General features: G+C 35.5%; 1 protein-coding gene and 1 pseudogene across 3 annotated transcripts in view; one reads left to right on the top strand and one right to left on the bottom strand.

Moving 5' to 3' along the window:
* The window catches only part of STYX (serine/threonine/tyrosine interacting protein), a 38,732-nt gene that overhangs the window by 17,477 nt on the left and 6,819 nt on the right, over positions 1-14,436 (top strand). For all 3 annotated transcript variants that reach the window (XM_005867882.2, XM_014540993.1, XM_014540992.1), the window contains exons 4-9: positions 3,274-3,371; positions 8,530-8,590; positions 8,930-8,966; positions 9,462-9,501; positions 9,605-9,655; positions 12,430-12,502. In XM_005867882.2, the coding sequence (XP_005867944.1) occupies positions 3,274-3,371; positions 8,530-8,590; positions 8,930-8,966; positions 9,462-9,501; positions 9,605-9,655; positions 12,430-12,502 (360 nt within the window). The remainder of the gene's footprint in view (positions 1-3,273; positions 3,372-8,529; positions 8,591-8,929; positions 8,967-9,461; positions 9,502-9,604; positions 9,656-12,429; positions 12,503-14,436) is intronic.
* Positions 10,770-12,422, bottom strand: LOC106726363 (annotated as a pseudogene).

Genomic DNA, 14,436 nt, shown 5'->3' with positions numbered 1-14,436 from the left:
ATGTGCCTCTTGAGGTTTGGGAAATATCTAAATCTCTCACCATCCACATCCCTCTTAAAGACTTCCAGTTTCTTTTCAAAAGCCTTTATGTAACCAAACATAACATCAAGTGTCTTGCCAGTTCCTTGTAATTTAACATTTATGTCATTCAAATGTTCGCAAAAATTGTAAATGGAAGATTATAAGAGAGGGTTTCACGTGCCAGCAAAAGTTACTGGCGTGCCATGTTTGGCACGCGTGCCAGGGGTTGCCCACCCCTGTCCTATGGTGTCAAACTGAAATAGATGTCTTCAGTTACACAATTAAAAGTATAGATCTCATTTTAATATATGTAGCAGTATTATTGCTACTTTCTAGAGAATTCAGCCCTATGAATTATGACAGTTCTACTAATTATCTTTGGATTAGAATGTGAAACATTGTATCACAAATGTTACCCCCCAAACTTTGCCTATTTAGAAGTCAGTATTCTTACCTACTTACAATAGGTTTTGTAAAAATGGTAGAATTTTCAACTTTCATGATATAATTTGACGTATTTGTGAATTTTGGGTGATTTGGAAGGTTTTTTGACCGTTGAGTCATCCTGGTCATTTTGATGGCCTGCCACTACGTTGGAAAGGATAGGTCAGACAACTGTAGATTTAAATGTGACTTACTTTGTAAAAGACAAACATGAAGTTATTGTCCAAATAATGTAGTGTTCACAAAATACTGGCCTTCAAGATGGTTTTAATTTTTTTTTGTATTCTCACTACCAATTCTACTATCTGTCATATTAAATAATAAATATTTGTATATAGATCTATCTCTTCAAAAGCTTATATGGCAAATTTGATTATTTTTCACCCTGAGTCACCAATATTTCTTTTCATAACCATCATTCCAAAATATATAACAACAACAAAATAAAACATTATAAGGAGATAGAGATACTTTAGGGAATAAACTCCTTTCCTACTACTCATTATTTAAGCCTATCCTTTATTACATTCAAATACAGTTTTAATAAAAAGGGCAAACTAAGGCCCTTTGTAACTATTAAACTATTTCTTTTGTAAAACTTCTCTGTTGTTTGTAAGTATGAAAACGTCATAATTTGTTTTATATAATCAAATCTATTGAATAGTAAAAAGTACTCTCTTTGCTATTGCATTTGGATTCTATTTTGATAATCAGGCTTGTTTTTACTTATTAATAACCTAACATGCCTTCAAATTGTTTTTGTCCACAATTATATATGTTGTCTTCTAGTTCCTCACATTAATAGATATGAAATCTTCAGATTATCATAGATCAAATGTGAACAAAGGAATGAATGTTGAAATCATTTTGTAGGTTGGATAAATGTGAATATGCAACATTAATTATTAATCCTACAAAATGCTTACCTCCCTTCTTATTCAAGATATACTTAGAAATACAACGATAATTTAACTCTCTAATCTCTGTTAGACATAGGAAAATTTGCTGCAAAAATTAATATTTAAAACTTTTGAAAACCTTGTTTTCTTAATTAGCTCAGGCTGCTATAATAAAATACTTGGTGCCTATAATAAAAGACTGGGTGGTTTCAACAACAGACATTTATTTCTCACAGTTCTGGAGGATGGGAAGTCTGAGATCAGGGTGCCAACAAGATTAGGTTTTGGTGAGTTCCCTCTTCCTAGCTTGCCAAAGGCTGCCTTCTAGCTGTATCTTCACATGACAGAGAGGAAACTAATGTCTCTTCCTCTTATAAGAGGACTAATTCCATCATAGAGGCTCCACCATCATGACCTCATCTAAGCCAACAACCTTGAGAGGTGTCTATCTGATTACTTTCCAGAGATATACCTCCTAATACCATCACCTTGGAAGTTAGGGCTTCAACATTAGTTTTAGGAGGGTACATTCAGTCCATAGCAAATATAAATTATCCTTTGACTTCTCTCATAAATTATTAGTATTACTGTTCTGGAGTATTTAATGTAGAAAGTGGGAATTAAATATATAGGATTATAGCATTAAAATATAGAAAACTCAAGATTATTCTGATTCCTCATGTCTACATGAACTGTTCATTTATTAAACATTATTATTGAACCACTACTGTGTTTGAGGCACTGTTACACATACTTAATATGAATCATTGAACAAAGTTCTTGCTCTCATAGAATTTACATTTTAGGTATTAAAATAACATCATCTATAAATTCACAGAAAACTATAATGGCTTGCAAATAAAAATTTGATATTTCCTAGAGTTGTTGTATTAAATTGCTCTATAATACAAGCCAAAAAAGCACCACAGAATATAAGAAGATAACATTTGGAGTTGCCTATTCTCAACTTTAGTAGAACTTTAAAACCCTGAAAGCTTTCATTAGATTCTATGAATTGTATTAATTCTGGCTTCTAGTACAAAAAGTATACTGGGAGAGGGCCAGGAGTAATCTAGAGATTTTGACTCTGGTACTATATTATTAATTAAGTCAGTGATGTTGAACAACTATTTATGTCTTAATTCCCTCTAAAGAAAAACATATCATAGTCAATTTATGTAACTACTATTTAATAAACACTTGACATGTGCTGAAGCCACTGCCAAACACCACATGTATTATCTACTTGTTATAACCACTTAGTGACTAGGTATTGTTTTCCCCATTTTCACATGAGAAAATTGAACTGCAAGGCTGGATATAAAGCTTGGGCTCTTATGACTCCAAAGTCCATGCTTTCAGCAACTGTATAGTATTGTTTTCCAAATAAATTATCTTTAAGCTCCCCTCGAGCTCTAAAATTATAATTGTAAAATAGTCCTATTAGTCTTTTGAGGACATTTAATGTATTAATCTTGAATCATTGAAATCTCTTGCTGATCATTTCAGTTATATTATTTTTTCTATTGATTTCTAAAGAGAGTGGAGGGAGGGAGGACAGGTGAGAGAGATAGAAAGAGAAAGAAACATCATTGTGAGAGAGACATATCGATTGGTTGCCTTCCACACATGACCCTACTGGGGGTGGGGAACCTGCAACCAAAGTACATGCCCTTGACTGGGAATCAAACCTGCAACCCTTTGGTCCACAGACCGATGCTCTACCAATGAACAACTGGCCACAGCAGTTATATTATCTTAAAATTAGCTTTAATCCCCTTTATTTAAAGTTCAGATGTGTCTGTATTAATTCTAATGTTGAATTGTGTATTTTCAAACATCTGTGTTACAGTAGGATGATGTTTGTATTTTAAACTGTTTCTCTCCCCTGCCTCTTCTTTTTTTATAGCTACCTATACTACAGAAACATGGAGTAACCCATATCATATGCATAAGACAAAATATTGAAGCAAACTTTATTAAACCAAACTTTCAACAATTATTTAGGTAAGATTATTGCTCTTATTTATTAAAATGTTACATGTAGCAAACATGTAATCTGGTTTTTAATTCAAGTTGATTTTATTATATCAGACTTTCTTCTGTACATAGAGATGGGTTGTACAGCACATCATTTTAAAAATAGATGTCCTTTAAAATATTTTAAATAAGTAATTCATGTACATAACTCAGAATTCTAAAGGTTTGAAATAATGTATATGAAAAGTAGGTTTCCCTATTGCTATCCCCTAAAGACTAAATTCCCTTCATAAAGACATCCAATTGTTACTTCTTTTTGAGTATCCTTCCAGAGTAATGTTACATATATAAGCAAATTCCTAAGGTAAACTATTTTTTTACTCTGGCTTTTTAAAAATTGTATATTTTTTGGAAGTTGCTGCATATCATTACTTAGAGCTGCATTATTCTTTTTAAAAAAATATATATTTGTATTGATTTCAGAAAGGAATGGAGAGGCAGAGAGAGATAGAAATATCAAAGATGAGAGAGAATCATTGATAGGCCGCCTCCTGCATGCCCCCTACTGGGGATCGAGCCCGCAACCCTGGCATGTGCCCTTGACCAGAATCGAACCTTGGACCCTTCAGTCTGCAGGCCGAAGCTCTATCCATTGAGCCAAACCAGCTAGAACCTGCGTTATTCTTTTTAAGTTGTACAGTAATCTATTGTATGACTACACTAAAATTTATTCAACTGTCTCCTATTGTTGGACATTTAGATTGTTTCCAGACTTGCTAATATAGCATATAGTCAGTTTCCCTGTACATGTCATTTAATTCATATGTAAGTATATCAGTAAATTTGTAGAAGTGGAATTGCTAGATATGAGCATTTAAAATTTTAATAGGTGCTGCAAATTGCCCTCCAGTGAGTTGGATCAGTCTGCATTTCCACTATGAAGTATATGAGAATAACTCTTTTTGGATCTCTCTTAAACAGAATTATAAAGCATTAAAAATTTTTCCAGATCTCCTGGATTAAAATGGTGTTTCATGTAATTTTAATTTGCCTATCTTATTTATCTTACAGTGAGTGCTGTTGAGCATCTAATAATCTATAATTTTTTAATTTTAACTTTATTTTTAAAATTGAGTATACTACAAGCGGTACAACAATGGTATATAATGAAAGTAAGTCTCTTTCCTCCTCTAAACCCAGATACCTAACTTCTCTCCTGGGAGGCAGCTACTATTAAAACTCTTCCTGGAATATCATTCTAGAGATATTGTGTGTCTATATAGAAGCATATATGTTAAAAACATTTTAATGCTCTGCTTTATTGTTTATAAAAATGAAAGCAACCTGAATGTCCATTAGTATAAGACATTGTAAAATATATTGTGTGAACATACAATAGAATACTGTAACCATGAAAAAGAATGAAATTTTTCTGTTATTATGCTACGTGAAATAAGCCAGTCAGAGAAAGACAGATATCACATGATCTCACTTATATGTAGGATCTAATGAACAAAATAAACTGACAAAATAGGACCACAGACATGGAAGCATGGAACAAACTGACAGATTTCAAAGGGAAGTGGGGAGGGGCAACAGGAAGAGATGAACCAAAGAACTGATATGAATATATGCATAACCCTCAGACACAGACAATAGTGAGGTGAAGGCCTAGGGTCGGGTGGGAGCAGGGTGGAGAGGAGCACAGGGGGGAGTAACTAGGGGACATTTGTAATACTCTCAACAATAAAAATAAATTTTAAAATATTTAAATATTTATGTGTATATTGATATGGAATAATCTCTAAGATTTATTAAAAGAAAAATCAGCCTGGCGGCATTGCTCAGTGGTTGAGCGTCGACCTATGAACCAGGAGGTCACAGTTCGATTCCCAGTTAGGGCACATGCCCGGGTTGCAGCTTGATCCCCAGTGTGGTGCATGCATGAGACAGCCGATCCGTGATTCTCATCATTGATGTTTCTATCTCTTTCCCTCTTCTTTTCTTTCTGAAATCGATAACAAATTTAAAAAAGAAAAACCAAGGTACAGAACCATGTACACTCTCAGTGTGTTTAAAAATGTATACAAGGCATTAGGCATATAATGGGTGTCCCAAAAAATGTATATGCACTTTGAATGGTTATAAAGTCAGTGTTTATTTAATTTTTTTTTTTTTTTCAGAGAAAAAGGGAGAGCGGGAGAAAGATCGAAACATCAATGATGAGAAAGAAATCATTGATCAGCTGCCTCCTGCATGCCCCACACTGGGGATCGAGCTCACAACACAGGCATATGCTCTCACTGGGAATCAAACCCGTGATCTTCTGGTTCATAGGTCAAAGCTCAACCACCGAGCCATGCTGGCCCAGCATAATGTCAGTGTTTATTAACATACAGTTCATTTTCAAAATTTAAAAGCTACTACAGAAATGAATAATTTTTTGTCAATGCCTGTTTTCAAACTGGACTGTTCTGGTCCAGGCACTGCTGATAACATGAACCAGTGGAATCACAAACATCAAAGAACTGGAATTTCATTCGGAATTTGTGTGCCTTCAATTTGTCAGCTATTGCCGATTTTGTAACATAAACTTTATCCTGTCTGTATTCCCATAAAAACAGTCTAGTAGTACTTTAGGATAAATTTTCTTTGTTCAAAGCTTAGTCTGGCTTCACCTATTATTTCAAATCAGGTAAACCTGAAAAGGAGTGAAAATTAAGTGAATTATCAGCTGTTAAAGTGTATATACATTTTTGAGACACCCTATATATTTTTGTATCTGTATAGAAAATTTCTGGACTAAGACTAGAAACCTGACAGTGATTGCTTTTCAGAAGTGAAATTCAGGGTCTAGGATGGTAAAGGGATCTATTTTTCATTGCAAATATTTTTTATACTGACAGAACTTTTGACTATGTGTACACATTTCTCAGTGAATAAAAATTAGTTTTTAAAAATAAATGTCTATATTTTAAAAATAAAAGATTGAATTATTTCTAATTGTAAAATAAACACTTGTCCTTTATAGATACTTTGGAAAAACTGAAATGATATCAAGAAAAAATATTTAAAAACTCATTCATAATTCCACAACCTAGATGATATACTTTAGTTAACATTTTGTTATATTTCCTTCTAAATATTTCTTTATTGTATATGTGTATTATGTATATACACACATAGACTTTTGTATATTAGAGAAAATGAATGTTATCATTTTACATTTATTTTTAGTACCCAGAGCAGGTTCTTTATACTAATGGAAGAACCCTTTCTCCTTAGACTGAGTATTGGCTTATAGGTTGACTAGAGACCCAGTGCACGGATTTGTGCACTGGTGGGGTCCCTCGGCCTGGCCTGTAGCTCTCTGACATCCCCCGAGGGGTCCTGAATTGTGAGAGGGCACAGGCCAGGCCGAGGGACCCCACTGGTGCACAATCAGGGCTGGGAAGGGACTGTGGGAGGGCTCCAGGGTGTGTCCGGCCCATCTTACCCAGTCCCGATTGGCTGGACCCCTGCAGCAAGCTAATCTACTGTTGGAGCGTCTGTTCCTTGGTGGTCAGTGCATGTCATAGCGACAGGTCAAATGTTTGAATGAATGGTCAGACACTTAGCATATTAGGCTTTTATTATATAGGATAGTTCTAGTAGTGGGTTTAAAAAAATATGTGTATATATATATATATATATGTTAATATATTTTTATTGATTTCAGAGAGGAAGGGAGAGGGAGATAGAAACATCAATGATGAGAATCATTAATCAGCTGCCTCTTGCACACCCCCTACTGGGGATCAAGCGCAACCTGGGCATGTGCCCTTGATGGGAATCGAACCTGGGACCCTTCAGTCCACAGGCTGACACTATCCACTGAGCCAAAACAGCTAGGGGTACTAGTAGTTTTTGACATTCAAATTAGCATATAGTAAAATATTTTAGTTTAACTCTGAATTAACATTTTCTCCCCTGAAGCAATGTTTTATACAACAGGTCTACCTAGTCATTCTAAGATACTGTTGTCAGAATCCTTACGGTTTTTACATTGTATTATCCTTGGATCCTGAGCTTCAACTTCTCTCTGATATGCCCTGAATTTATTGTTGTTTTACCATTAAAGAACTGTAATTTTTAAAACAATACTAACTTTAAAAATTAATTTCATAACTTTATAGTTATGTTAAGTAAACAAGTTAAGTTGGATAAATTAGAAATGGAAGTTTTTCACAAAATAAAATAAAGCCTACCATATTAATAATGTGTTATTTTAAATGTTTTCCAAAGCATAAATTCCAGGACAGGTGGTCTCTTGACTTTTTGCGCTACTGAAGGTTAGTTCAAACAGTGAATTTTTTACTCTTGGCTCCATCAGACTGCCTTTTATTTTGATTAGCTCCTTCTCTTTCAGACTTTAGGCTTCTTCTTCTTTTTGGGGGGCAGGCGTGAAGGGGCGCGGGCCGTGGGATCCGGTTGGGCTCCGGGTGCCCCGGCCTGGCCCCGCCCTGTGCCCAATCTAGGCTTCTTCTGAAGTGCTCTCTGTAGGGTTGTAAGGAGGAGTGGATTACAGGACCATTCAGAGAAGAATCATGTAGTCCTAGAGAAGTAGAAATAGAAGAGTAACAATAATGAATATAGGCACTTTTTGTCTTTATTTTCTAGGTCCACTCTGATCTGGAGGAAGGTCTCGTGATTTTTCTATTTTAACCAGATAGATTTTTTTAAATATTAACATATCAAGAGAAATGTTCACATGTGTTATTTAAGGCTTTAGATGTTATGTATGCTGCCCAACTGCCGTTGCTCAGTGGTTGAGCGTCAACCTATGAACCAGGAGGTCACATTTCGATTCCTGGTCAGGGAACATGCCCGGGTTGGGGGCTCGATCCACAATGGGAGGCTTGCAGGAGGCAGCTGATCAGTGATTCTCTCTCATCATTAATACTTCTATCTCTCTCTCTCCCTCTCCCTTCCTGTCTGAAATCAATAAAAAAAAATACATATAAAAAATAATGTTATGTATGCTTCAAGCAATATATAATCTATGGTCCAGTTCTTGGGAATATGATACTTTGAAAGTTGTTTTGCATTCTTTTATGGTTGTCTAGAAATTTTCAAAGTTAGGTTTTTAATACATAAAGAGAGTTTTGTCTGAAAGTGTGCTTATCACAAAATATTCTATTTTCAGATATTTAGTCTTGGATATTGCAGATAATCCAGTTGAAAATATAATACGTTTTTTTCCCATGGTAGGTATCAATATTTTAATATTACTTAAAATGTATTCATAGTTTGACCTCTTAATTATGGTCTGAACTTTTTCTTTGTTATGGCTGAATTTGTGGTGTTATATATGTTTTTAAAATTAGAGAAATCACACTTTGAAATTATTAAATTAAATTTTAGCTCCTATATAACTTTTAAACTTCAAATAGTATTTGAAATTATCTGAAAATTCTTGAATTAATGTAATTATTATTCATATAAATTAGCAGGAAATTGTTTTTAATGTATTTTGTTTCACTGTATGTATTTTATGTTTATGTTAATCTTTATGTTTTATTATAACACATTGTCTTTGCCTTCAGACTAAAGAATTTATTGATGGGAGCTTACAAACTGGAGGTAAATAATATTTACTTAGCTAATGTTTATATTTAGATTATTTGTTTAGTTAATTTTTTAGTTAGTATTCATTTTATTTATTTATTTACTTACTTATTTATTTTTAATCCTCACCCGAGGATATTTTTCCATTGATTTTTAGAGAGAGAGGAAGAGAGAGGGAAAGACAGAAATATTGATGTGAGAGAAATCCTGTCTGTTTTATATCCTAAAATATACAACATCTATTGGTTGTCTCTTGCACAAGCCTCTACTAGGGCCCAGGCCAGGGAGGAACTTGCAACCTAGGTATGTGCCCTTGACCGAAATCAAACCCAGGACCCTGCAGGCTGACGCTCTATGCACTGAGCCAAACCAGCTAGGGCAGTTAGTATTCATCTTAAATTCAGGATATGAAAGTTGTAATTATATATAATGGCCTGTTTGCAAGATTGTGTTTTCTTTACTTCTTGTTTTGTATTTTTCTATCAGAATAACTATTTCTTTTTTTTTCAGGGAAAGTTCTTGTCCATGGAAATGCAGGGATCTCCAGGAGGTATGAAGTTAGAGATAATTTTTTTCTCTCTAACATTTAATTAATGAGTTGTGTTTTCTGTTTTTTGCTGTTGTTTTTTCTAAATTTTTCCCCCCCTTTTCAGTGCTGCCTTTGTTATTGCATACATTATGGAAACATTTGGAATGAAGTACAGGTAAGAAAGTACTCAGAAACTGAGCCACAATTTAAATTATTATTAATTTAATGGAGAAGTTGGGAGTTTAAAGTTAATATTCTTTTGATTTTGTTATCTAGTCATGTTTGATTAGGCAGGCTCTTGTACCAGCTGCTTTGTCTCTTAACCTTTGTAGCTTGTCTCCCTTATCTACTTAAATTTTTTGTTTTGTTTTATGGAGTACTGCTATTATTATTTTAAGAAGATAGTTATAGTTAGAATCATCCATGGAAGACTATTTACTGCTAGGGAATTGGTTAGTATAAGTTTTAAACACTTACACACAGATGTTACTGCTTTCCTTCTTTAAAAGGCTAATTTATTATGTTTTCCTTTAACAGTAGTTGGATGAAAAATTACCTAAGAATTGTTTTAGCTTCTCTTCATAATTCAGTGTAGTCTTTCTTATCCAAAATAATATTTTCCACGCATATGCAAAGATAGAAAAGAGAGAGGAGAGGTCATGAGCCTCTTGGCCCAAAACAGAACATAAACCTGGCCATTGTGCAGTGTTTCCTTTGTTAGATTGTCTGGTTGCACAAGTTAGAAATCTTGTAATCATTGATACCTTCCCCTCTTTAATTCCCCATCTCCCAAACTGATCTATTAACCAGTCCTGTCTGTTTTATATCCTAAAATATACATTGAGTATCAATATATCTTTCCCTCATCATTTAATCCCCCCAATCCAAGCTCAGTTGTATCTTCCTGGACTCCTCCAATAGGAGCCTTCTTAGTGGTCTCCTGTATTCTTTTCTCCAGTCTGTTTTGTTCTTCACACTGTACTTGGAATGATCTTTTCAAAAGATAAATCTGATCTAAACATATAACCACCTTACCCCAAAAAGCTTTCAAAGGTTTCTAATTCTTAATAACTTAACCTAGCAAATGAAACTTGCATGACATGCACCCATCAACCTCTCCATCATTTTCTTTTTTTCAATATATTTTTTTATTGATTTCAGAGAAAAAAGGAGAGGAGAGATAGAAACATCAATTATGAGACAGAATCATTGATTGGCTGCCTCCTGCACGCCCCAAACTGGGGATCAAGCCCACAATCTGGGCATCTGCCCTGACCAGGAATTGAACCATGACCTCCTGGTTCTCAGGTTGATACTCAACCACTGAGTCATGCTGGCTGGGCAGCCTCTCCATTTTTATACCATGTTCCCCATTACTCTCTATTTGAGCTATGTTCAGCATTGGATCCACATACCTGACACATAATAAACATTCAAATGCTTGGGGGTTTTTTGTTGTTGTTTTCTTGTCAAATGACTTTACTTGAGGCAACAAATAAAATATAACTCAACAGGAAATATTACACTTGGAGGAAAAATATAGGAAAAAAAATCCTTAAAGCCAAACATTCTTTCCAAGGCATAGCACTGGCATTTCCAGATTGACAGCAGAATGAGTATGTTTCCATGAAGCAAAATTGTGAGTCCAAAGTCTAACTTTGAAATAGTTTTCCACTTCAACTCCATTTCTCAAGGCTTAGGGAACGATGCTTATGGTGTTTCTCAGGGCCAGGTAGCCAGTGACAACATAGGATGGCAGCCTGCGAATGTAGGGAAAGTCTTTCATGGTGTTGAACCGCAGCTTGCTCTGTGGGTCACTGTAGTTGGCAAGAAGGCCTAAAACATCAGAATGCTTAGCTGGTTTGAAGGATGGGGGAGCATCACTACTGAAGTAGATGGGATTGTTCAGTTGCCAAGGCAATGCCCTTTCAGAAATGAGAATTTGTTAGTTCTTCCAAGTTCTGTTCTTGCCAGCTACACCACCATGGCCAGAGGGCACAAAGTTGGGATCCTTAAATGACAAAGGTTTGCAAGTTTTCTCTGTAGGTCCTATGCTAAAATCAGAAGGCACCATTTTCTTCTCACTCATGGCTTCCATGCTGATACCCTGTGCAAAGCTAGAGGTGGACACTTTTTCTTCTTACTGGCAATATATCCCCGGGTACTGCCACTGCCCTTATGGGAACGATTGCTGGCCTCCTTTTGCTGTTCCGGGCTACCCCCCGGGATGGCAGTGGTGGTCACAGTTGGAATTGGAGCCCCCCCTTCCTACCTTGAGTCTTCTTTGTCCCCACTCCCACCCCCCAACTGCTTTCCCTGTGAAGGCCCTGGACTCCTCAAGTGCTTATTTAGTGTTGTTTTTTTCGTATCCTTTGTGTTTAAAATGGACAAGTTTGCTTATAAGTATCAGTTCTTAAAGGAATATTATTTGAATACAGATAATTTATTTTATTTGAAAAATGAACAAGCATTGGAAAACTTTTATATATTCTCTTTATTATTTGGTGTCTTGTCAGTAATAATATGAATAGTGAAAGTAACTTCGTTTTATTAGGTCTCTACTATGTTCCAGGCACTGTTTCCTAGGCGTTTTTCTCATTTATGCCTCATAACAGTGTGGAAGTAGATATACTTCTCATTGACCACTGATAACATTGTGAGCATGTACGATGTGACAGGTGCTCTATACGGTGCTCTGCACTTACCTCCCATCTTCTCAATAGCCCTCCAAGACAGGTCTTACAATGATACCATTTTATTGTGATTAGTCTGACCACGCTGTCGATATTTCCACTACCACTCACTACCTCTTTCTAGTACAAGCTATAGGATTATGATTTCCTATTTTAGATAAATATTTAGATAAGTTTCTATTTTAGATGAATTATCACAATTAAGATTAATTCATGAACTGATAACATCACTTTAATTTTCTTTTTATGTTTTCAGAGATGCATTTGCTTATGTTCAAGAAAGAAGGTTTTGTATTAATCCTAATGCTGGATTTGTTCATCAACTTCAGGTAACTTCTCTTTTCTCCCCTTTTTAGGCAATTAGAAAGTAGGATAATTAAAATCTTAAGTCCGTGTAATTTAGGTGTAGAATTTACTTTGTAAATACTTAAAAATTGCCATAATCTAATTTGATTCTTCAAGTTTGCATTTCTATTTAAAAGAGTTTTCCTTTTTTAAAAATTAAATTTATAGGGGTGACATTGGTTAATAATATCATATAGATTTCAAGTATACATTTCTTTTTTTAAAATATATGTTTTATTGATTTTTTACAGAGAGGAGGGGAGAGGGATAGAGAGTTAGAAACATCGATGAGAGAGAAACATGGATCAGCTGCCTCTTGCACGCCCCCTACTGGGGATGTGCCCGCAACCAAGGTACATGCCCTTGAACAGAATCGAACCTGGGACCCTTCAGTCCGCAGGCCGATGCTCTTTTCCACTGAGCCAAAGCGGTTAGGGCTCAAATATACATTTCTGATACAGAATTGCTTTGACTATTTGGGGTCTTTTGTGGTTCCCCCACAAAATAATTTTTTATCCTATTTCTTTAAAAAATGACATTGGGATTTTGATGAGGATTTCATTAAATCTATATATTGCTTTGGGTAATATGGCCAAAAGAATTTTCTTAAAAACTGCTATTACCAGCCCTAGCCAGTTTGGTTCAGTGGATAGAGCATTGGCCTGTGGACTGAAGGGTCCTAGGTATGATTCCGTTCAAGGGTATATACCTCAGTTGCAGGCTCTATTCCCAGCCCTGGTCAGGGCACATGTATGAGGCAACTGATCGATGTGTCTCTCTCACAGTGATCTCTCTCTCTCTCTCCCCCTCCCTTCTCTCACTAAAAATCAATGGAAAAATATCCTGGGGTGAGGATTAAAAATAAAATAAAAAGGGCTGCTATTATCAGAAATAAAGATTAAAGACACATTGTTGAATATAAATATAAATAATTCATGTTAGAAATTTCTTCAATTTCTTTCTCCACTTTGTTCACACACATTGAGTTTTGATTCTAAGTATGCTACATACAACTTCTTAAATTTTATATGCTTTATCTTTTCCATGATTTTTCAGATTTTGTTGTGCCTAGAAAGATGCACTAAAAAAGATAAGATTTTTTTTTTTTTCAAGAAAGAAAATCATAGGTTGAAGAATGTGCTCTGGCTGATTCCATGAATAAATTTCAAATTTAGACATCAAGTGCATTATAACATAGATGGTCTCAGTTACTGTACCTTAAATTTTACCTCAATTTTGTTTGTTTTTTTAATCCTCACCTGAGGATATTTTTCCATTCATTTTTAGAGAGAGTGGAAGAGAGAAGGGAAAAAAGAGAAAATATCAATGTGAGAGAAACACATCAATTGGTTGCTTCCTGCATGTGCCCTGACCAAGGGCCTGGGCCGGGAAGGAGCCTGCAACCGAGGTATGTGTCCTTGACTGGAATTGAACCCAGGACCCTTTGGTCTGCAGGACGACGCTCTATGTACTGAGCCAAACCAGCTAGGGCCTCATTTTTGTTTTCAATTTACTATTAATTTTTACTTCATGTTTTAAACAAATAATTTTGTTATTTTTAATTTTTATTGGTTTTTAAATCGAATTTATTGGGGTAACATCTACACTAATAAAAGAGAAAGATGCAAATTAACCATCACTTTGTCAATCTGCTACCCCCACAAGCCACACCCACCAGCCAATCAGGAGCGAGTATGCAAATTAACCCAACTAAGATGGCGGTGGCCACGGAACTGGAGCGAGCAGGAGGCTTGGGTTGCCCCTGGCGATGAAGGAAGCCAAGCTTCCTGCCTGCCCTGGCCCGGCCCTGGGCTCCGCTCAAAGTTACAAAGTTTCAATTATAGAAGATAAATAAATCCCATATACCTGCCTCCAGCCTGCCCTGGCCTCCGCTCAAGGAGGCACTGAAAAAAAAAAA

The sequence above is a fragment of the Myotis brandtii genome, unplaced genomic scaffold (genome assembly GCF_000412655.1).
Source record: "Myotis brandtii unplaced genomic scaffold, ASM41265v1 scaffold253, whole genome shotgun sequence".
Classification (NCBI taxonomy): Eukaryota; Metazoa; Chordata; class Mammalia; order Chiroptera; family Vespertilionidae; genus Myotis; species Myotis brandtii.
This window is presented reverse-complemented; position numbering and strand designations above follow the sequence as displayed.